Here is a 21,638-nt window from a genome sequence, read left to right as displayed (position 1 = left end):
CGGTCGGGCACGGACCCAGCCTGAACCCGAGAGCCCCGAGGGCCGCTCCGCACTGATGCCCCGCGAACCGCCACTCCCGCCGGGGATCCGGGCGCCCGGCGAGGCCTGTGCGCGCAACTGCCACGCCAAGTGCACGGACTGGAACCGACGGCGTGGGCCGTTACCGTCGGCAACAGCCTCGGCTGCCGTGGGAAGGCCGCAGGGACAGGGAGCGGCCACGGGCGCGCGTGGGCAGTAGACGGGACGCGGCGGCCTCTCCCGCGCCGCCCTCGCCCTCCCAGGGGCTGCAGCTCCGGCTCGGGCCGACCCGACAGAGGGGAGACCCCGCGCTGGGTCTGGGGCCGCTTCCAAACGCGGCACGAGAGGCCACGGCGCAGACGAGCCTGCCCGGCGGCCGGGTTCAAGTGCACGTTCGTGAGACCCGGGCAGCCTCCGGCCCGCGGCCCGGGCCCCCTGACGTTCGCACAGTGACAGAGGGTGTGCGGCCCTGCGGCGGGAGGCGTGTGCGCGCGTGTGCGCGTGGGGTGGGGGGGCGCGATCGCGGGCGAGGAGCGGGCCTTCCCGGCGGAGCCCCGTCCCGCCCCTGCTCGTCGCTGATTGGCGGCGGCGGCAGGCCGGGGGAAGGGGCGGGCCCGCGCGCGGTGGGCGTGTCCCGGGCGGCGGGTGCGCCCGCGCGCGCTCGCGCTCGCGCACCGGAAGGGAGGCGGGCCGCGGCGGCGCGCGCCCCCGGAACGCGCGCAGCGCAGGCGGCGCGGATCGCAGGGAGGCGGTCCGCTAGCGGCGCGGGGTCCCGGGTGTGCGTGTGCAACAGGGCTCGGCGGCCTCGGGCGCGATGAACACGGTGCTGTCGCGGGCGAACTCGCTGTTCGCCTTCTCGCTGAGCGTGATGGCGGCGCTCACCTTCGGCTGCTTCATCACCACCGCCTTCAAAGACCGGAGCGTCCCGGTGCGGCTGCACGTCTCGCGGATCATGCTGTGAGTGCGGCCGCGGCCCTGCCGCCTGCGCGGGCCGGGGCGGGGCGGGGCGGCGGCCGGGCCTCCGCGGGTCTCCGTCCCGGCGGCCTCCGTCCCCGGCGCCCTCGTCCGGGGCGGGGGTGGGCACCTCCCGGGCTTCCCGCCCGGCTCCCACCGCGGCGCCGCCGGTTCCCGGGCTTGTCTTAAATTTTAATTTCGAGCGTTGCTCGGCCGGTGCCTGCGCTTCCTTCCTGTGCCTCACTTCCCTCCGCCCCGCCGGCCAATGAGCGAGCCCCACAGCAGCGCGCCGCGCGGCGTCCGGGCCCCCGCGCCCCGCGCCCCCCGGGACCCCCCGCAGCCCCCGCAGCGCCCGGCCTTGCTGCTCCGCGCCAGGAGCTCCTGGAGCCGCCCCGAAGTCGGCGAGGGCGGGTCGGGGGCGCGGCGGGGACCCGGCATCCGCGCGCCCCGGGGCGGCGTGGTGGCGATTCGTAAAGAGCCCCCCCCCCCCCGGCCCCCAGCTGCGAAAGCGCCAGAAATAGGACCTCGGAGTGACGTGGCCATCTCCCCGCTGCCTTTTCCTTCTTCTTCTTGATAATTTTTATTCCCCAGCCCGTCTTTCTTGGATACGTAGGTTTTTTCCCTGGTTCTATGTTTCTTCTCTATTCCACCTTCTAACAAGTTCTTTCTTTTTCTTCAACCTTAGTTTTCGTTGCTTGCCAGACTCCATCACGCCGGGCATCTCGTGCTTACCGCATCCCCGCCTATTCTTTCTTTCTTTTTTCTTCTTATGATGACGTTTGTTAGAGAACTGATCTAGGTTCAAAAATCGGACCCCGGCGGAAGGGAGCTCTGCCCCAGCGCATAGGAAGCGAACAGCTGTTAGCTTTTGTCATTTTCGAGCCAGTTTCTTACTGTTCGGGGCCTCGGCTTCCTTCCGGCTCAGGTGGCGGCGCTGCCCAGCTGGTTCGCTTTGAGAGAACTGTGGCCATGGCCCCGGGCGCGCAGTCCGCACGTTGGCCTGGGCGACTCCCCGCCTTTCCCCCCAGGCGCCGGGCATCAAGTATTGACACTTTTCCGTGCGGCTTTCATCTCCCCTGGATTGTTGGGGGTCCTTTCCAGGGACGTGGAAGTAGCCGAAGACCGCCTTCTGTACTGAATCTGAAAGCTGACCTTGATTTCACAGATGCAGGCTTCTCGGGGTTTCACCTGTTTCCGTGGGGACTTGCCGTGTGCCCTGTGCTTACGGCTCTGTCCGCCCGTCACTGCCCCCAAGGAATCGTGTGGGTTTTGTACGCTGATGTGTGTGAAGGATGCTAAAACTTCTGTCTTTACTTCTAGAAAAAACGTAGAAGACTTCACTGGACCTAGAGAAAGAAGTGACCTGGGATTCATCAACTTCGATGTAACGGCAGATATCCTTTACGGAACGATGTCACTGCTGCTTCTGTAGTTCTGTCCTGCTGCATGTCTTGTGTGGTGGCGTGGGGCACAGTGTGACTCCCAGCCAGGCCGTGGGGACCTCTAGGCCTGTGTTTGCATTGTAAAACCGGGTTAATCCTCCTCATTCACTTATGGAGCCTCTAAGTTCTTCGCAGAAACATTACATGGATGGAAAGCTTCAGCACAGTCTGAATCTGTATTTCGGAAAGAGTTAGATCTTTTGGATTAAAGAAGGACGAGTGTCACCCGTGCTCCTCCTACCTAGATGGGGTAGTTCCTGTGCTGTCCCCGAGGGTGTCTTCATAGTTCATGGTAGAAACATGTGTGAAAAGTGCATTGCATCTGTTATGGTTTGGAAAATCATTATCAAAATGATGATCGGTGAGCCATGTTAGCATTTTGTCATTACAGTTCTTTGGGTAAATATTTTCATAGCAAGAGTCAGAGATCAGAACAGTTACAACTTAAGTATTTTCTTTTTACCTTTCACAAGTCTTATCGTTTTGGCCAGTTTAATCTTCTTTTAGGGGCTTAGATTGATGTCGGCAGCTTTGTCCCCTGCCACTTCCTGCCTGATGGCACTGCCTTTCTAAAACCCCCGATGACAGTCGCTTACGGAGGCTGCACCCCCGAGTAAAGCAGCGCTCAGCCCTCAGGAGCAGATTGGGCCCGGGGCCAGGGTGTTGCTTTACTGCCCTGACAGTGACACTACCTTTAACTCGACCTTTTAGAAGGAAATTGTTGGGTTTGGAAGCAGCCTGGGGATTCCTTCTGTGGGCACTGTTTGAGGAAGTAGCGGGCACTGTGAGAAACGCCCTCTGTGTGCCGTACTCGGCTTTTAAGTGTTCGTGCCGTTGGTAAAACCCGAGTCTGGTAAGAGGTGGTTTGGACCCCGAGTGAACGCAGTGCCCGGGTGTCAGGACAGCAGTTTCCGGCTCAGGGCGCACGGGGGCTGGTCGCTGAGCTGCAGCGCACCGAAGAGTAGTTTCTGCCGACCTGACCAAAAAAAGGTATAATTTTGATTAATTTACTAAAGAAAATTGTAATTATCTACCTTTTACCCCCAAAATGACTTTTTGAAAATTCAGGTGCCTACACTTAAACAGAAGGACTGCTGGTACCAAGAATTAACCAGTCAGACAGCCTTATTACGCAACATGACCAATAAGATGCAGCTCTAGTATATGACCTACACGTTCATGGTTCAGGACAGGGCATTCGCACCAGACGGCTGTCGTATTGGCTGTTGTCAGGTTTTTACATGACAGTCTAAGGGGAGAGAGGTCAGCGTTCCTGACTGAACAGCCAGGTGTCGTGTGTGTGAGAAGTTGTGTGGCGCTCCGGTCGAGAGCCTCTGGTCTGGACAGTGGCAGTGAACTTGCCTCGTATCCCAGCTGCTGTACATGTGCTCAGCCTCATCCCGTTTAGTCCGGTTTTCTCAAGGCTGCTATTAAAGCTGGCAATGGCACCTGTTTCTAAAAAGAGCCACCTAGAAAGAAAAGAAGAGCTACTCTAGGCTTCTTAATTCTGAAATAGTGGTGCTTAGTGGGTCCACATGGATGTGGCGCTCTCAGTACGTAAACACGTAGCAGGCGACTTGACCATTTACATGAAATGGTAAATAACATCCCAGCATGAACTCAGTTTATTTCTTAGTGTGACGCCACTCTGGTAATTGATTCTGGTGGTTTTTTTCTTTTTCACTTTGGTAAACTGAGGAAACTTACCAGTGTCCAGCTGCATGAGCACTTCATGGACTGAGAGCTTTCGATCTCCCCTGGCTTGTGTCAAAAGCAACACACACAATTTATTACAGTCGGTTTAATTACTGAGCCTGGGTTACGTGTGCATATCATTGCATCTAAATGGTGGTGATTGGTTACTTTAGAACTTGATTAGAGTCCTGGGCGCTTGAAATGTGAAGCCCTCTTTTATCTTTTATGTAGTTTTATTAAATGAGTGGCTCAGTTTGTTCCTGGGTCTCCCTTTTCCTATTTTAGTATAGGTATTGCGGTGAGTACTTAAGAATAATATCTATTTTATATTCCTTAATTTGTTTACATCTAGAGAATATATTTGATTGGAATGTTAAGCAGTTGTTTCTTTATTTATCAGCAGAATATTCAACAAAAAATAATGTAAGTATATATGCAATCAAAGACTGTAAAGGTAGTTTTGGAATCATCTCTGAGGTCATTTTATGATCCATCTAAATTTATATATATTTTGTAGATATACATATATATAACACATGGTTTGAGCTGTTGCGATAGTCTTCTGAAACCACACGACACAGTAAATATCTGCTGAGAATGTTCCTTTGTGTTGGGGTTGTATGGGACTTGCCAATAAGTACTTTAGTCTTTAACCAAAAATTAGTTTATCAGAAGTTTCATAATTAGAAGTTATTAGACTATTAGATTAAAATGTATTAAAACACTACTTGCGGTAGAAATATATGAGTCCAGTCTGATTTTGAGCTTCTGTTGGTAAGGGTTGAGATATTTACATAGAATGCTGTGGAACAGGAATCTCAGGTCTTCAAAAGTATGAAGTGAATGATTCTAATAAGTGAATTAAAATACGAAAGTGAAATCCGTGGGATTAAAATGAGCTTCTGTGTTCATTTTACCCACGTTACCCTTAATGTTTGCTATCAACACAGACTGGAGGTAATTTGTAGTTAGAAATGAGTCTGCCTCTGTATTTCATTTTTGAAGGTCTATTCATTTCCAAAGGATGACAAATTAGCCAATTTTATCTGTTGGTTTTTAGTTCAATATAAATTTTAGCACTTCAGTCAGTTCATTGTACAGGACATTTACTTTGAGCATATCTTTTATGCCAGATATTTTGGAAGGCCCTGGGATTATTGGGTTGTGTAAGTTTTGCCCTTGAGAATCAGCCACATATTAAGCAGGAGAAGCTGTTCTGAAGACGAGAGTAACAACTGGAAGCACATAATATTCCACCGGTCTCGGAGCGAAACATCCGAGTAAATTTGTCAGGCATTGGCGAGGTTATTGCTCTGGTGAATGAATACACAAAAAAGCAGTTTCACTGTGCTGGGTTCTTGAGTCTGTGACCCTCCATTGTGATGTTTCTGTTAGCACTGGGAGAAGCTTCCCGGGGCTGATTTGAACTGTTGTGGAAATAACCGTTCCACGTTCTTTCTAGACACACTGGGCCGTTGGCCTGCGGCTCCTGGATGGCCGCTCAGTAAGAACACACTCCTTGGGATTCACGAGTGACCACGAGTGGGTTTTCTCTCCATGTCATGCCCCTGGTTTTCCAGACAGTTTGTTCATGAAATGTCAAAACAGTAGCTTAAAAGAGCTGTCTGCCTTCTAGAATTTTGCCATGACAAAACAGCAGTGTGCCTGTATTTTATTTTAATGTGAAGAAAAAATATTAAAAAGGCCTCATTGCTTCAGTGTTGCCCTGGTAATATAAAGACCTCGTCATGATGTAATCTGGCACCAGACCTGTGCTGACAGCAGGATGGAGCTGCGTCCCTGGCTCCATGCAGGGTCCATACTGAGTTGGAGGGTCTCAGAGATTTACAGAAAAAACTGATGTAGGAGTTTCCTTGCAGGGGAGCCTAGTTCCTTCCGTTTCTCCACAGGCCTCACCTGGAGCGCACACAGGTCGAAAACCTTCGTTTGACCAGTTGGTATGTGCTTACCAACACTTGCGACCTGAGGGGACAGAGATGCTGTTTCTGATGAGTTAACCTCACTTATTTTCATTTTGATGTAGGCGCTGAACCAAGTTGTCCTTTGGGACAAGATTGTTCTGAGAGGTGATAATCCAAAGCTGCTGTTGAAGGACATGAAAACAAAATATTTTTTCTTTGATGATGGAAATGGTCTCAAGTGAGTGACTCCCTGTCCTTAGTTTTACATTTAGGGATGTGTGCAAGGGGGGGAGGTGCATTTGCGTCTTTAAGGGAACGTCTCGCGCTTCTGCAGCCCTGTGCTGGGAGACCCGTGGGGGTGGGGGCACCTTGCAGACGGAGGCTGAGCGTTGCACCTGCCCAGGCCCCCTGCAGCCGCTCCGGCTCTGCGCGCGGGACCCGCTCGGGCTCATGCCAGGTGCAGGGCAGCCCCCAGGAGGCCCTTCCGAGGAAGTGGCACGGGCCCTGCTGGTCTCGAGGTTTCCGGTTTGGTTCGGTTAACTTCTCTGAACCTGTCTCCTTCACAAAACGAAGGCCCTGCTGGAAGGGGTCTTCTGAGTCGGTTTTAGATTCTCCGCTCTGAAGGGCATGTTCAGGTTGCCCGCCTGCGCGGTGGGAGAGGCGGGGTCGGGAGCACTGTCTTCTGATCCCCCGCGCAGACCTGGGTTTATTCTCCGCGGTTTCCTTGTGGAAGCTTCGGGCTGACAGCGCAGGTGATGAGTGAGCACAGGGGGTCGTTAGCAGGCACGGGGTGTGTGCTGGCCCCTGTTTGTAGGGTAGGGTTCCAGGTGGGGGTGGCTGGTGCTAAGTGAGTGTTGAGCTACATGCTGACGTCTGCTCGCTGTCTCTCTGCAGGGGAAACCGCAACGTCACTTTAACGCTGTCCTGGAATGTTGTACCAAACGCTGGAATTCTACCTCTCGTGACGGGATCGGGCCACGTCTCTGTTCCGTTTCCAGATACATATGAAATAATGAAGAATTATTAAATTATTCTGAATTTTAAACAGCATATTTTTATACTTAATGAATCGTATCTCATTTATGTCCTCCCTTGAATCTTTGTTTGTTTTTGGTTGTTACCTTAAATTTTTTTTTTTTTAGTATAAGAACTAACATCAAAAGTCGTATTTGAAGGGAAAGGTTAATGTACTACTTAAACTTAATTTTACGATCAAAATAAGGAAAGAAGGCCGCCAGAGCGGAGCATCATAAGAATAAGACAAACTACGCAAGAGGTTTGTGAAGAATCTGTATTTGAGGTGTTCCCGGTGTTTCCGTGGTTCGTAACCACAACCACAAGTGAGCGGACGGTGTCCCACGTGGCCAGGGCCGGCGGGGTCCGAATAGCCCGGTGCTGCGCCCGCGTGCGTGCCGCCTCTCACTGTGTGTGACTCAGCAGCAGGCATTCTCCTGTCTCGTTCCGGGTGGGTCTGGTTCCCGGGAACGTTAATGTGGGCGTTTGCGAGAAGCCAGGTTTACAGAACGGCCAGCGTGATGGGACTTCATTCCATGTGTCTTAGGGAGGCCCGGATGCGTGTTTCACCAGTGACTCGCAGCGTTCCCCCCTTAGGGACGAAATGCCTCTTTGTATGCAGTGAGTCACTCACTCATGTTGGTCCCTTAAGCCAGCCGGCGTGCTTCCTGCGTTCTCGGAAGCGCGCCTTCGCGTCCTGTCAGTGCGGGCGCCCAGTGTTGCCCCTGGAGGCTGGAACGTCTGCGTGGTGTCCCCTCGGACTGAGGTTCGTCCCCGCGCGCAGGCCTGGCAAGATCGTTCTCCTCCAGTGGTCCCTCCAGAGCTCAGGGTCATGGTTCCCGTTTCACTGAAGGGACACCAGTTAGATCTTGGTTTTTTCCTGCTTGCTATTTATAGCGCTCAGTGCAGCTCCGATATGCAAACTGTCTCGTGGCGGACGCGGCCCGGAGCTGCTGCGCACGCTCCCCTGTGCCATTCGGAGTGCGGACCGGTTCCCGGGGTCGGCCTCTGCTATGGGCTGGTAATTTATGCCTCCGAGGGCCCCCAGGGCTGCTGAGACCCCGTAGCCTCCGCATCCGGAGCGTAAGCAGCAGACTGTTTCCCTGGGAGCGGACCTTGTGGGACACGCACCGCGGCCGCCCTCCCACCTCCCTGGCCCTGCGCCTGGCCAGGCGGCTTCCCGCGGTCTCAGCACGTTCTGCCTCCTCCCGACACCCAGGCCTCGGCCGGTTCCCCCTTCCCTTGCCTTCCCAGCCCTTAGCTCGCCGAGGGCCTCCCTGGGGAGTCGTGAAGTCCTTCTCCTGCCACTTTATCTTTCCGCAGCGTTCCCAGAGTTTCGTGATGGGCAGCGACGTTTATTTTAGTTGTGTCTCTCCATACAGTTCACGTAGTACGTACCTACGGATTTAATGAAAAACCAGAAAGTGAAAAATAAACGTTTATTTTATTTACAGTTATTGGTCTGGGGTTAAGACAGCATTTCAGAACATTCCACGGCAATTTTCCCAGGATAAATGACCGATTTTCTTTTCTTTCTTACTCAAAAGAGTAAAGTAGTCTTGTAACATCTCTTGGTGATAATGCTTAGTATTAACTAATGGAAGAGAGGTAGGGAGGTAGAGTGGTTTACGTTTGGGATGGTTTAGGAAAAGGACCGTCATAAAGGCTTGTAAGCTGTCTTTTGCCTCCTTTACATTTTTCACGGGCAGACGCAGATAGGAAAGTGCACGCGATATTCGCGTCCAGTTGGATGAGGGGTTACAGCGCAGGCACCTGGAGCCCCTGCTGCGGCCAGCTACCCTCCCCCGCTCTGGTCCCCCACAGCCCTGCTCCTCTGCCTTCATCTGTGTTCACTTTACTTGAAAGTTTTACCACCTGGGCTGCGTCCTGTGAAGAAGAGCATGTCAGGGTCTGGAAACGAACACGCTTCTCGCATGGATGAGGGCCGGTGGTCAGCGGGGGACTCGCTAACCATGTCTCTGCCTCTGAGAACCCAAGTCGAAAGCACAGGCCCTTCTGGGGCAGCAGGGCCGACCAAGCAGAAATCTGAGGTCTCCTGGAGCCTCTGGCCGATGGGCCGGCCCCACGTCTGCTCTTCCATTGGCTCACGCATGTCACCTGGCAAAGCGGGGTCCCAAGGGTGGGCCTGTGAATTAACAGTGACACAGTGAGAGTCTCAGGGCTCAGTGTCCCTGCACAGAGGGGAGGGAGCCCTGGACGCAGTGGTGTCAGTGGTCACAGGGCCCTAAGCCATGTCGTTTAGTTTCGTTCCCTGACGAGTTTCGCGAGCCTTACAAGGGAAACTGTTGGGTTTCCCTGCTTCGCCTCCACGTGACGTTGGAGAGACTCACTTCTGTTTTCGTGGGAAGCTGTAGCTGATTCGTTTTCACTGGTATGCAGTAAACCGTTGTTTCGTGGTGGTCCATAGCAGTCCTAGTCTGAATGATCCACTGAATCATGACTGAACGTCACTGCCACACAGGTAGCCCGGTGTATGTTTCTGCTTCTGTAAGAAAGCTATCTTCAAACATGTTCGCTTTCATTGCACATAGAAGATTGGGAATAACAGAACCTCTAACATGAAACTTCCCAAATCTTCCTCCTGTTAAAATAGTACCAAGGATGACATTTTTGGCATATGGAAATTATTATTTTAAAGTGCAAACTTGAATTGCTTTAAAAGTGTATCTAATGTATGAGATGGAATATAAACACTTGATAGTCAACCATTCACTCTCTAAGGAACAAATTCTCAATGTTAAAAATTTCATTCCTTTTTTTCCTTAAAATCATGTTTACATTTCTTTTCCCCTACAAAATTGTATTCCAGTGGCTAATAGTACAGATAGTTCTATTTTTGAAAGTCTTATATTGATAACTACTCTTCGCAATAAAAATATGTACATAGATTAGAACTGATCTTTAAAATGTTTTCTGTGACCCCAGTGTTTTAAGTGCTTGAAAGTTACAGTAGAGTGAGTTATTTCTATAATGATCAATAGTATAAAATTGACCCAAATGTGTCTTAGACATTTTGGTAAATAATTGCCAAATAATTGTAACTCTTAATGAGATGGGATCAGACGTGGGGGCAAAACTGCTGTTGCTTTCTGTGAAAGAGACCGTCCAACCCTGTCTGTCCCCAGGCTTAGCCCTGCGGTAAGACCCCAGGGGAGAGGGGGATGGAGGGGGACCTCAGGCCTGGGCACCTTGTCCCAGGTTGGTGCCCCGGAGCAGTGCGCCCCCGGGTCCAGAGCTCTTCCTTCCAACTGAAGGCCCTGTGCTCTCCCCCACCCCAGCCCCCATCCACCACCCCTCTGCCTGTACATTTCTAGGTCCCGGGGATTCCTGTCACCATCTTCACGACATGTTGCCCAACGTCCCCAAACCACTTCCCCGCTCTGCTCACACGTCCCCACTGGGCTGTGCAGGTTTCGTGTCTGCCGGGCTGGTGGGTGTCCAGGGCATCTTCCTCTGGTCTCCATTTCCACTTCCCCGTCACTAAACGGTTTGCTCCTCTGCAGGTGTAGATCCCCTGTTTCCGTTGCCTGGGGAACGCGCCTGGTCAGGTCTTGCTCTGCTGCTGTCTGTCCTCACTGACCTGTGGTCCCTCCCCGAAGATTCTCAAGCCAGGGCCCTTGTTGGTTCCATGCATCGCACGCTGGCTTAGCCTCTCACCCATCCCAGGGCGCCCTTTTCTGAGTCAAAGTTCTAAAACTAAACAAGGGAATTCGTTTTTCTTATATTAGGATTCGTGGGAACTGTTCTCTCAGCTCAGGGGGCCACTTGCTCAAACGTGCTGAGTTGTATGTGCGTCGCACGATGCGTGTTCTGCATAGATTTAGCTCCTTAAATGAGCTCCCTGCCACCCCGTGAGGGAGAGTTGTTCCCATTTTAAGGAGAAGAAAACTGGGTTAAAGGCCTTGAGCAACGTGCCCGGGGTCTCAGGGCTGCTTCGTGGTGAGGCCGAGACTCAAACCCTGGGTCCTCAGAAACGGGGTGGTTGTAAGGGGGAGAACCGCTGTGAGCAGCCTCCGTATGTGGGGCGGACCTTCTCGTGTTCTCGGCAGGCCCCAGGTTCTGACCCGTCTGTGTGCAGGGCAGTTGCGGGCACAGAGCCGAGCAGCCGCCGGCTGTGAAGTCTCCTAGTGAAGACCCAGGTTTTCTCTTTCACAGATAATTGTACGAGGCAGGCAGCTGTTTTACCCGACGCCCGACAGGCTTGCTCCAATAGTTTTCTAGCACAAGTGGGAAGAAAATCAAACTTCCTTATCTTAGTGATATCAATCAGTGATCTTCAACCTTTCCCATCTCATGGTGCACATGAACTGATAACCAAAATTTGGTGACATACCGAAATATGTTTTGTAGTTGTTGCTAATCTGAAGAAAAACAAAAGCTGTGATTTTGATTTACTCACACTGACTGAATAGCTATTTTTGTGCTGGCTGGTGTCATTTTCTTTATCTGCCAGTCTAGGGGGAAAGAGGTCAGTGCCCCTGACTAAAGAGTCAGATATTTCATGTTTCAAAATTCTTGCAGCACCCCGGTTAAAAACCGGTGAGGTAGATTAATATATTGATGATACTAAACAGCATGGAACCCCCCCCCCCCCATTTTAACCACCTGCAATAAGACAGGCCTGGGAAGAAAACAAGAAATAGACTTTGGCTGGAAGCCGGTGTAGGGGACGAAACGCTGCGGACAGTTACGGAGGTGATCCGACCTTGAAGGGGCTGGGGTGTCGGAGGCAGGCGAAGGAGGCCCCAGGAGCTCAGAGCCCAGAGCTCGCTCTGTGCAGTCACCGGAGCATCAGGGGTCAGGGTTCCTTAACCAGCGCTGCTTTCTGGGATCCCCGGGCTCAGAGGAAGTCCAGCGACGTCCAGCATTGTCGCCGGCATAAGGAGAGCTACAGGAAAGGCAGGACCTTCCAGGGTGTCACTGTCACGGCGCTCAGGGGGGGATGTGGCTGTGGTCAGCGCAACCTGTCAGAGACCTCGCGGGGACGCTAATCCCCCAAAGAGATGGGGAACCCGAGGCAGTTATAGCTCCCATGATTTATACTTTTTATTTTTCATTAAAAAAAAAAAGTTTAAATCCTCGCCTGAGGACTTTTCAATTGCTTTGAGAGAGAGAGAGAGAGAGAGAGACCTTGATGATTCCATACATGCCCCAATGGGGGACTGAATTCGCGACCTAGGCACGTGCCCTGACCGGGACCCAGCCGGGGACCTTTCAGTTTAAGGGACGATGCCCGGCCACCTGAGCCACACTGGCCGGGGCCATGCGCACACCTGGTCCCACCACGGCAGTCAGAGGTTCAGGTTTACAAGGACCTACGCAGCATCTTTCCCTCCAAGTTCGGAATGGTTTCATTTAAGGTCAGTGCATTACTTAATTCTTCCTTTCTGCGGCTCGTTTGCTTACTGGCTGCTCCTCGGGGCCCTTCCTGATGGGGAACTATTTCTACTTGGCTTAGCAGGCACGAACAGTTTGCCTCTCTCTGCCTCCCCGGCTCCTCGCACCGCAGGAGGCGCCGGGCACAGGTCGGAAGACGCTGGGCCTGGTGCTTCGTTTTACCTCCGCGGAGAGGAAGCGCGTCGCCCGGGCCAGGCGCGTTCTTGGGCAAAGCCACCGGAGAAAAGCACGGTCCTCGCCGGCGTCTCTGTCTCCAAGGCGCGCCGTCTGCTGGTTTCTGGTGCGCTGGCGCTCTCCGGTGGTGTAACGTGGGAGAACAAGTCACGGAGCTCCGTGCTGCGGTTCCACCATCCCCACCGGTGTGCCGGGGTAATTTACAACGGGCGACCCCTCGGGGGCGGCGGCCTCTCTTCCCTTAGGTGGTCCGACAGAAAACGACAGCAGCCAACACAATAATAGCCATCCGGCGTGAGTGAATCCAAATTATACCTTTTCTTGGGGGGGGGGGGGTCAGATAGGCCAAAAGATACATATAATTTTTTGTTGTGTTGCAGAATTGCAGTAACTCGTTTATGTGCCATGAGAAGGAAAGGCTGACAGTCGCTGCTCTACAGTGTCGTGTACGGTAATGTGTGCAAGTCACAACGCTGAAAAGCAGGAAGAAAAGTGACCCCCGCGACTGCACTCGCTGGGACGTTTAGTTTTGCCTCACATAGAAACCGCTAACAGCTTTGAGGTACTGAGTTAATAAAAAACAATGTCTCGTTTCATAAACTGAGCCCAGGCTTGAAAACCAGGGTTGTAAAAAATATTATCAATCTTTAAAAAATGGGACTAACACAAATACAGTTCTATGACATCCACGGGCACAGTGCCAATAAGTCCCCTCCCAGGGAAACAAGACAGGTAAGCTTTACAACGTCACTGAAAATCAGATGAAAAGCAGGGCCCCTCACGATGGGAAACACTGGTGTTCTCTGGGCCATCTGAACTCCAACCTGCTGACGGCGGCGGTGCGGCCCCAGGGTACAGAGCTTCCCATCGTTTTAATTCCCCCCCTTTCTATCCGCTTGTGTTTTAGGGACATGGTTTCTCAATAGAACAGAGCTGAGCGCTGGCTGGGTAGCTCGGTTGGAACGTCATCCTGATACCAGCAAAGTTGCGGGTTCCATCCCCGGTCAGGGCACAGCGAGAAGCAACCAATGGACGCGTGAGTGAGTGGAAGGGCAGACTGAAGTCTCGCTCTCTCTCTCCCTCTCTGTCTCTCTCTCCCTCTCTCTCTCCTTCCCTCGCTCTCTCCCTCTCTCTCCCTCTCTCTCTCTCCCTCTCTCTCTCTCCCTCTCTCTCTCTCCCTCTCTCTCTCCCTCTCTCTCTCCCTCCCTCGCTCTCTCTCTCCCTCTCTGTCTGTCTCTCCCTCTCTCTCTGTCTCTCTCTCTCTCTCCCCCTCTCTGTCTCTCTCTCTCAAACCAAATAAACAGACCATGCAGGTCCATGCAGGTGCTGCCCCTTGAAGACCCCAGATTTCAGGAGGGTGGAAGGGGCGTGGAGTCCGAGGTCCGAGGGGCGCAGGATCTGCTGACTCTGGGGCCTCTGTGCTGTTGATGTGTAGCAAAGTCACATGTCACATCCCAACACGTGCAAGCGTGTCCTCAGAAAGGGGTTTCCGCAGAGAGAGGCTGGGGGACACCTTCCTCTCCCGCTGTCTGCACACGGAGCTGAATCTGGGTTTGCTCAGTCGCGTGTATTTATTTATTCTACATTTGACTCCCCTTGGTGCCCATGACGACCGGCTGGGTGATACTCATGCAATCTCCGCATTTCCGTGGCTTGCTCATACATTTGTTTTTTCCTCTCGATCCAGGCGGGTCCACGAGAGCGGCCAGGGCTCTGAGTTTTGGGATCAGAGCCCCTGACCGTGGCTGCGGGGCTCCCGGTGACAGCACATCCTTCTAGGATCCTTGCTGGAAAAAGTTTTTTCTCACTAAGGAAGGAATCATGCACACCAGCCTCTTAGCCCGTCTTGGGGTGGGAGGGTGATCTGTAACCCACACCTGCAGAGCCGGGCAGAGGCAGCCGCTCTCTGAAACCCCTGCAGACCTGGATGCTCCTTTAGCCGGACTGGGGTGGCCGTCAGAAATGAAGAGCGCGTCTCTGTGTTCCTGGACGGGGCTGTGTGTTCTCCTCCTGCCCGTCCCTGTTCGTGTTTCCTGGTGGCACTTGTCTAGCAGGCCAGTCACCCTCCTCCACTGCCTTCCTCTTCACCGCGGCTCAGGGTTAGCTGGGTGGAGAGAGTGCCCTTCCCGTGTGAATGCAGCCGCAAAGGGAACGACGGGGACAGGCGTGCAGCCGGGGAGCTCAGGGCGCAGCAGGAATCGCGAGACGGGGAACATGGGGGGGGGCATCGGGTTTAGTTCAGGGGTTCAGCTTAGTGTCCGTCTGCAGAAGGTCCCTCGGGGCGCGGGGCTTGATGCAGGACCGCTTTGGAGAAATAGCGGAAAGCGAAGCACGAGGCATTGAGAACGGTGGCTCATAAGTGAGATAATAGGGGACGGACACACGCCTGCACAGCGGGCAGGACATTTCACCCCTTCCGGAGGCTTTAGCGCCTCGGAGGAAGAGAGATCGGGAGTGAAAAGCAAGCTCCTAGGGATTTATGTCTTTATAACGCGCAGCGGAACTGCTCGGGGCAGTCGGCGAGGGAGCCGAAGGCATTCCCACGCGAGGACAGTTTGCTGCTGTTGCGGACAGACACCTGCTCCCGGGCCCCGGGAGAAACGGGCGAAGAGAACCAGCGTTCCCGGCCGCCTTCCACGCGATGGCGCTGCTGAGTCCAAGGTTCAACCTGCTGTCGCTCGCAGGCAGGAGGGTGACGGGTGAGAGAAGACGTTTACTGCACAGTGTGGGCCTCTCCTCTTCCTCATTAATATGCAAGACAGTACCCAGCCCACTGTTGTTCATGTTGGAAATCAAAATCAAAATTGGTACCCTGGACATGCGAAAACACTGTTAAATTCTTAAGGAGGAGTTAGGGTCTTCTCAGCCATTTTTATTATAATTCATAGAAATGAGATTTTTATTATCAAAGGTCGCGCTTTGGTTGTGTTCACGTGTATTGTAAGGTTTGATCACAGATATTTTCATTTCTGGCAAAAGAGCAGTTTCATTTTCAGACCACTGAAAGAGTAAGGGCTCCCCCCTCCCCCAAATGTTCCTATCAGGCAAGGAACTGTCTTGGGTGGCTGTGCTTGGTGTAAAGATCACCCACCTCTGAGTGCCTCGTGGCACTTCGGTTCCCATGAGACAGAAATGGAAACAACATTGTAGAAATAAACTCGCTCCCTGACCGAGTGAGGTGCGCAGTGGGCCCTGAGGCTGTGTGTGGGGTGGAGCCACCGCAAACCCCACAGGCCTGTCGGCTTTCGGTTCCTGCGTGTCCCCACCCTGCACGACGAGGAAGCCGAGCCTGGACGTGCGGGCGCAGGCTGCGGGTCTTCACGTAGGACCTGTCTGAGGAGCGTGTCCCCCCAGTGCAGGCCCAGCTGTGAGTCCAGAACGAGGCTGTCGCGACATTCAGGGACAGCCCCCGTGACCTTTCATCCAAGTTGTACAGCTGACAGTGACATGAAGAGGCAGGGGCCCGGGGGACAGTCTCCCGCGTCCCCATGTCCGCGCGGGTGGACAAAGCCCGCAGCTGGAGCCCAGGCGCCCTTGGGTGAGGTTGTCGGAACCTTGGGGCCTTGGGTTCCCCATTGTCCCATGAAAAGACCAGCTCACTGGTTTCTGAAGTCCCTCTCAGGGGCGGGTTCTGTGCTGTTTATTCTTCGTGCCTGCGCCCTGCCTTTGTTTCAGAAATGAGCCCACAGTCTCCCCTCTGCTGTGCAAGCTGTCTGTCTGTCTGCACCCCTCCGGGTGGCGTCCTTTTGTTGGAGAGATTTTGATCTGGGAACCAGAAGATGACACGTATTTTCCCCTCTTTTCCATCACACGTGTCACACTGCCCCATCTTTGTCCCTGAGCTTCTCTTAAAAGGTGCCACTGAAGTATTGGTATTCATGTTGAAAAGGTTAACCGAAGCATCACGGGTTACCGCTCCTTCTTAAAGTCCTTGCCGTCATAATGCATGGGCTCCAAGGAGCAACTCGGAGGGGCTTCCCGTCTCTTCAGGTTCCGGACATGACTGTACCAATGCTGTCATTGTTGCCCAAGACACAGGACAACGCTACCTTCTTAGCAGATACACAAGAGGCCTCAAGGATATACATTCAGTAGAAGCAGAATTAAAAACAAATAAAACTATAACCCCCCGTCCTAACAGGAGGGGAAAATATAGGCATTTACTGATTATCCTATGATGTGCGTAATAGAATTCTGTCCTTGAACATGAGTTCTGCATAGATTTCAAAAATACCTGCTCGCAGGAGGTCAAGGCAAAGTGAGAGAATTTCTCTTAGGATATCCCCACCCTGGGCTCCGTCTGTGTTTCACAACATGGGCTTTTCTCCTTGGCGGTGTGTTATTCCTGAGAAAAGGGAAATGCTGCCCAGAGAGACGGTGAGAAAGCAGGAGGAACAATGGCCATGAGTCACAACGGGAGTGTGAGCCCGGGCTGCCGGGGTTCCCACGTGGAGACAGGAGAGGGAAAACGTCTCAGCTGTTTTTAGACAGAAGACGGCGGCCCAGAAGAAAGCTCAACGTTGCAAGAAGCCAGAGGAACGTCCGCGTCGCTGCGCACTGCCCGCTTCCTTGAATTATGGCCGTGTGAACCTGACTTCTGTGCAGATTGGATCCCGGGCAGTTTCCTTTCCTGCCAGGCCCTACAGTTCCTTTTCCTTTTCTTAAAAAAGAGAGTCCGAGGACCCTTCTGATGAATTATAAATTGCGCTGTCCGTCCTCAGAAGGCGACCTGCAGTGACAGGCCACGTGCCTTGCGGAGCGGAGGGCGGGCTCTGCGGACCGCCCGCTCCCTACCCTGCCCGGCTCTGATAAGCGGGGCTGTGTGGGAACAATGCTGCCCGCGTTTACTCTGGCAAGTGGCCTTTCCTCACTGGGGTGGATGCGCAGCGGCACCCCCTTTCCCAGGCTCTGGGCGCGTCCCTGAAGCTGCGCCCTGAAGTGCGAACAGGCACTTCCCGGAGGCCAAGGGAAGACTTCCCTGCCTGGGCACTGGCAAACGGGTGTCTTTTCTGCATATGGATCTCATCAGCAAAAAGCATAGCATTGGAGATGATGATTTTGTAATGACTGTGGTGGCTGCCATGCTCAGAAGCACAGTATGAAAACATTATCTTTCTCCTGTGAGTAATCTCAGTGATTACAAAGACGCATGAGTGAGGCTGCCTGTCATGATGGGTTAGACCCACCGGCAGGCAGGAAGGGACCTCCCCAGCCGTCTTCCCAGGACTAGGTCGCTATGTTCTCTCATTCTTACTAAGCTCCTTAAGTCTTTTGAGAAGGAGGGAGCTAGGACTCCATCCTCTTCAGCGGTAGGCATGTTATTGTTCACAGGCTTGCCTCTAACGCTGGCAGTGTCTAGGTCAAAAGTCAAAAGTCTGCATAATGTTTGCTTACTTAGAAATCATAAATCAATCTAATGCACATTAATTCAAATATGTTCTAATTTCCTGCCTGAGCAAACTTACCTTTTATATGACGTGGACATGCAGGTGTGAATGTAAACTTCCCAGACCACGCTAATCTCCCTGGTCTGGAAAGTGGCAGCAGGCGCTGCAGCTGGCCTCTGGCTCGTGACTTGCCCTCTCTCTCCCCATCCTCAGCTCTGTCTCTCACCATGAAGGGCCTGCCATGCACAGGTGTGTATATGTCAACCCATGAACATTTCTAAGCTTCACCAATACCTTCTGCATCCAACAGACAGAGCCCCTTGATCACCCACAGGGTCTAGGAGTGGAGTCACGAAGAAGGTTTGGGGCCACCAGGGCAAGGGTTTTGGAAGTAGCGCATCTGAGCATCATCTTGAGGAGTCCAGAGGGGCAGGTGCTGTCCCCTTGGTCACAGGAACTCCTCCATCCTTCTGAGGGCACAGCCAGGGGAACACAGGGTCTGGGGCAAAGTACTGCTCACTAGCACCTCTGCCGAAGGAACTGTATTGGAATAGTTGTCACACACAGTGACAAACATAGTAGCGGCCATAAGGTGAGGATGCTGCTTAAACTTACTTTGAATTTGGGGATCTAAATGGAATAGGGAGTTAGCTGTACAGATGATGTTACATATGAGCAAGGTATCCTGTCCCAAATGTCATCGCCTCTCTATGAAATGTTCAGCTTTCTAATCAGTACTGTTTTTGAGACTTTGGTATCTGAAGAAGAGAATCTGTTTCGGTATTGCGTCTGTATCTGTAAAAACCACTAGTCACTCACTGAACCCTCCCCCGACACCTGTACTCTAATGAGAACCTTCCCAGCATTCCTTGTGCCAGACAGACCCTCAGTACCCGTCTGCTTGTCACAGCTATGGCAGTGACCCAACCTCGTCATTACATGGGGTCCCTGCTTAGTAGTCATATCCCCTTACTTTTCCCACGAGACCAGTTCTGTAGGGTCTTGTTTTCAGGTACAGTTTACAAAGTCTACTGATGTCACCTTAATAAGACCAAAGGAAGAGGTAACCTGCATGGAGCTTAGAAATATCCAGTGGCTGTGAAGGTAAAGGTGGTTGACCACGCCAATGGCTTCTTTATGATGCTTGGTGATAATAATGACACTACCATCACTGCTGTTATTTATTAAGAACTTAGGACATTTCAAGGGCCATGAAGTCATACAGCCAGTAAATGGCAGAACCAACATTTGAACCTAAGACCGGTTTACTGAAGAGCAATGGTTCCTAATCATGAAGCTCAAGTCCCAGGTTTGTGATCTGATATATTATTCCCTGGGCCTCTGTCATATTTTTTTAGCTAACATTTAGAAAGGGTTTATGAAAGCACTTTCTGTGTGCCAGGCAGGCTCTTAACACTTTACAATGTGTCAAATCCTCACTACGATTTATGATTTAGATACCATTTTACATACGAGGAACTGAGGCACAAAGAAGGTAATGACCTTAGCTGATGCCCACTTAGTCACATGGAAGATGCCCTCAGGCTATACAACCTCTCTTGTTTCTAAGCCCCTATGAAGGCAAATTGATTAGTCATGACTCCAGAGATCTAATTTCACATGATTTCCACAGGGTAAAAAAATAAGCTAGATCTTCACCTTGGAGGCTGAAACATTATATAAAGCCGAAAGATCAAGTTCAGATTACATTAATCTTACATAAAAGGCAACCCGTGGCTCACAGGGAGTCACGTCTTCATTTTCATTATTTAATTGAAGAAGAAAAAGTGATATTTTCATCAAAAGCACGCTGAAAACTGTTATTGCTAAAGCTTTAAAGGTTAGATTATATTTTGTCTTAAGCTGTTTATGAAATTCAGTCTTGAGGTTTTATAATCCTCAAATCAACTTTAATTAATTTGTCAAATCTTTTTAGCAGGACTTGTTTTAGTGTTTTTGTGCACCTACCAAAACCAGAGCTGTATTATTTTTCTGTAATTTTTAAATCAAGTTTGCTCCTATGACCTAATGGTCTGTGTGAATAATCTAACTCACAGTATCCCCACTGAAAGGGAAAATGTTAACCCTTTATTTTAATTTCCAGTGTGATCTGTAATATTCATACACATTTTCTGTCACTAGCAAAAAAAAAAAAATAACCAAAAAACCACCCCAACAAAGTCATTAACTTGTATGAATAACATAAGATAAAACCTGCAAGTATGCCAAGATTAAGATTTTCTACTTCACCTAAAGACGTAGCCAACAAGCAGAGACAAAAGCTGATACATGTGCTTTATTAAATGGAGTCCACTCAGAGGTGCTTTCATTTTAATATCCCAGATTAATTCACTCACCCAGGGGGCCAAGTTTCTTCTTGTGCCTTTAAAACTTTTCTGACTTTCGTTCTGTGATTATTCTAATAAACTCTTTCTTCATATAAAAGAATGGAAAATGCTATGCTCTACTATATTTACAGTCAAATATATTACATTTCCCCTAAAAATTCTCAGTAAAAGTTAACTAGGCAGACAAGGAAAAAGTCAACATACAAGTTATTTTAGCTTCTTCTTTTGACATCTTAGATTCACTTGTGAAAGTTTAGTTAGAACCAACTTTTAAAACATCTTATCTTGATAATTGTGTAATACTTTTCATAAATTACTTGAACTTCAAAGATTAGTGGTGCTTGACAAATGAAAAAGATGTTGCATTTATGTGAATAATATGATGAAATCTTTTTTGATCACATCAGAAGACTATGGCTTATTCAAGAATTATTTGTGTGTACGCTTGACATAATGTGCTATGGCTTCTAGACTGAATAGAGAACGGAGTGGAGACTAGAACTGATCTCTTGAGAGAACAGGAAAGCATTGAAGAGGCTAAGGTCATGTGTGGGAGGTTCAAGGGCAACTGTCCTGGGAGCAAGGCTGCCGGAACTGAATTCCTGGGAGAGTTCTGACGGTTGCTTTTGTTTTTGCTTTGGTGGAGTTTTTTTTTTTTTTCTTTATACAAGACCATATCATCTGCAAACGGGGACACTTTTACTTCTTTCTCTCTTATTTGGATGACTTTTATTTTCCTTGCTTAATTGTTCTGGCGAGGACTTCTAGTACTATGTTGAATAGAAGTGGTGAGACTAGGTATCCTTGTCTGTTACTGACCGTAGAGGAAAAGCTTTCAGCTTTTCACTGTTGAGCGTATTAGCTGTGGGTTTGTTGTGTATGATCTTTATTATGTTGAGGTACATTTTTTCTATACGTAATTTGTTAAGAGTTTTTTTATTAATCATAGAAGTATGCTAAATTTTTTCCAAATAGATTTTTGCATCAATCAAGATAATCTTATGATATTCGTACTTCATTTTGTTAATGTGGTGTATCATATTTATTGATTTGCATATCTTGAGTCATCTTTACATTCCTGGAATAAATCCCACTTGATCATGGTTTAATGTGCTCAATTTAATGAATTTAGTTTGCTAGCATTTTGTTGAAGACTTTTGCATTTATCTTCGCCAGGGATACTGGCCTGTAGCTTTTCTTTTCTTGTAATGCCCTTATGTAGCTTTGATAGCAGGGCAATTTTGGTTTGTAAAATAACTTGGGTAG

At 50.8% G+C, this 21,638-nt stretch overlaps 1 protein-coding gene across 1 annotated transcript; it reads left to right on the top strand.

The window, feature by feature from the left end:
- Nucleotides 1-704: 704 nt before the first annotated feature.
- Nucleotides 705-7,076, top strand: SPCS3 (signal peptidase complex subunit 3). Its single transcript, XM_090258560.1, has 5 exons — nt 705-975; nt 2,293-2,368; nt 4,458-4,532; nt 6,154-6,269; nt 6,926-7,076. Exons 1-5 carry the CDS (start codon nt 833-835, stop codon nt 7,056-7,058), a joined length of 543 nt encoding a protein of 180 aa, XP_090114686.1. The 5' UTR covers nt 705-832; the 3' UTR covers nt 7,059-7,076.
- Nucleotides 7,077-21,638: the final 14,562 nt, after the last annotated feature.

Source organism: Furipterus horrens, unplaced genomic scaffold (assembly GCF_987537825.1).
Source record: "Furipterus horrens unplaced genomic scaffold, mFurHor1.1.pri manual_scaffold_12, whole genome shotgun sequence".
NCBI lineage: Eukaryota > Metazoa > Chordata > Mammalia > Chiroptera > Furipteridae > Furipterus > Furipterus horrens.
Note: the sequence above shows the minus strand (reverse complement) of the source record. Positions and strands in the feature narration are given on the sequence as shown.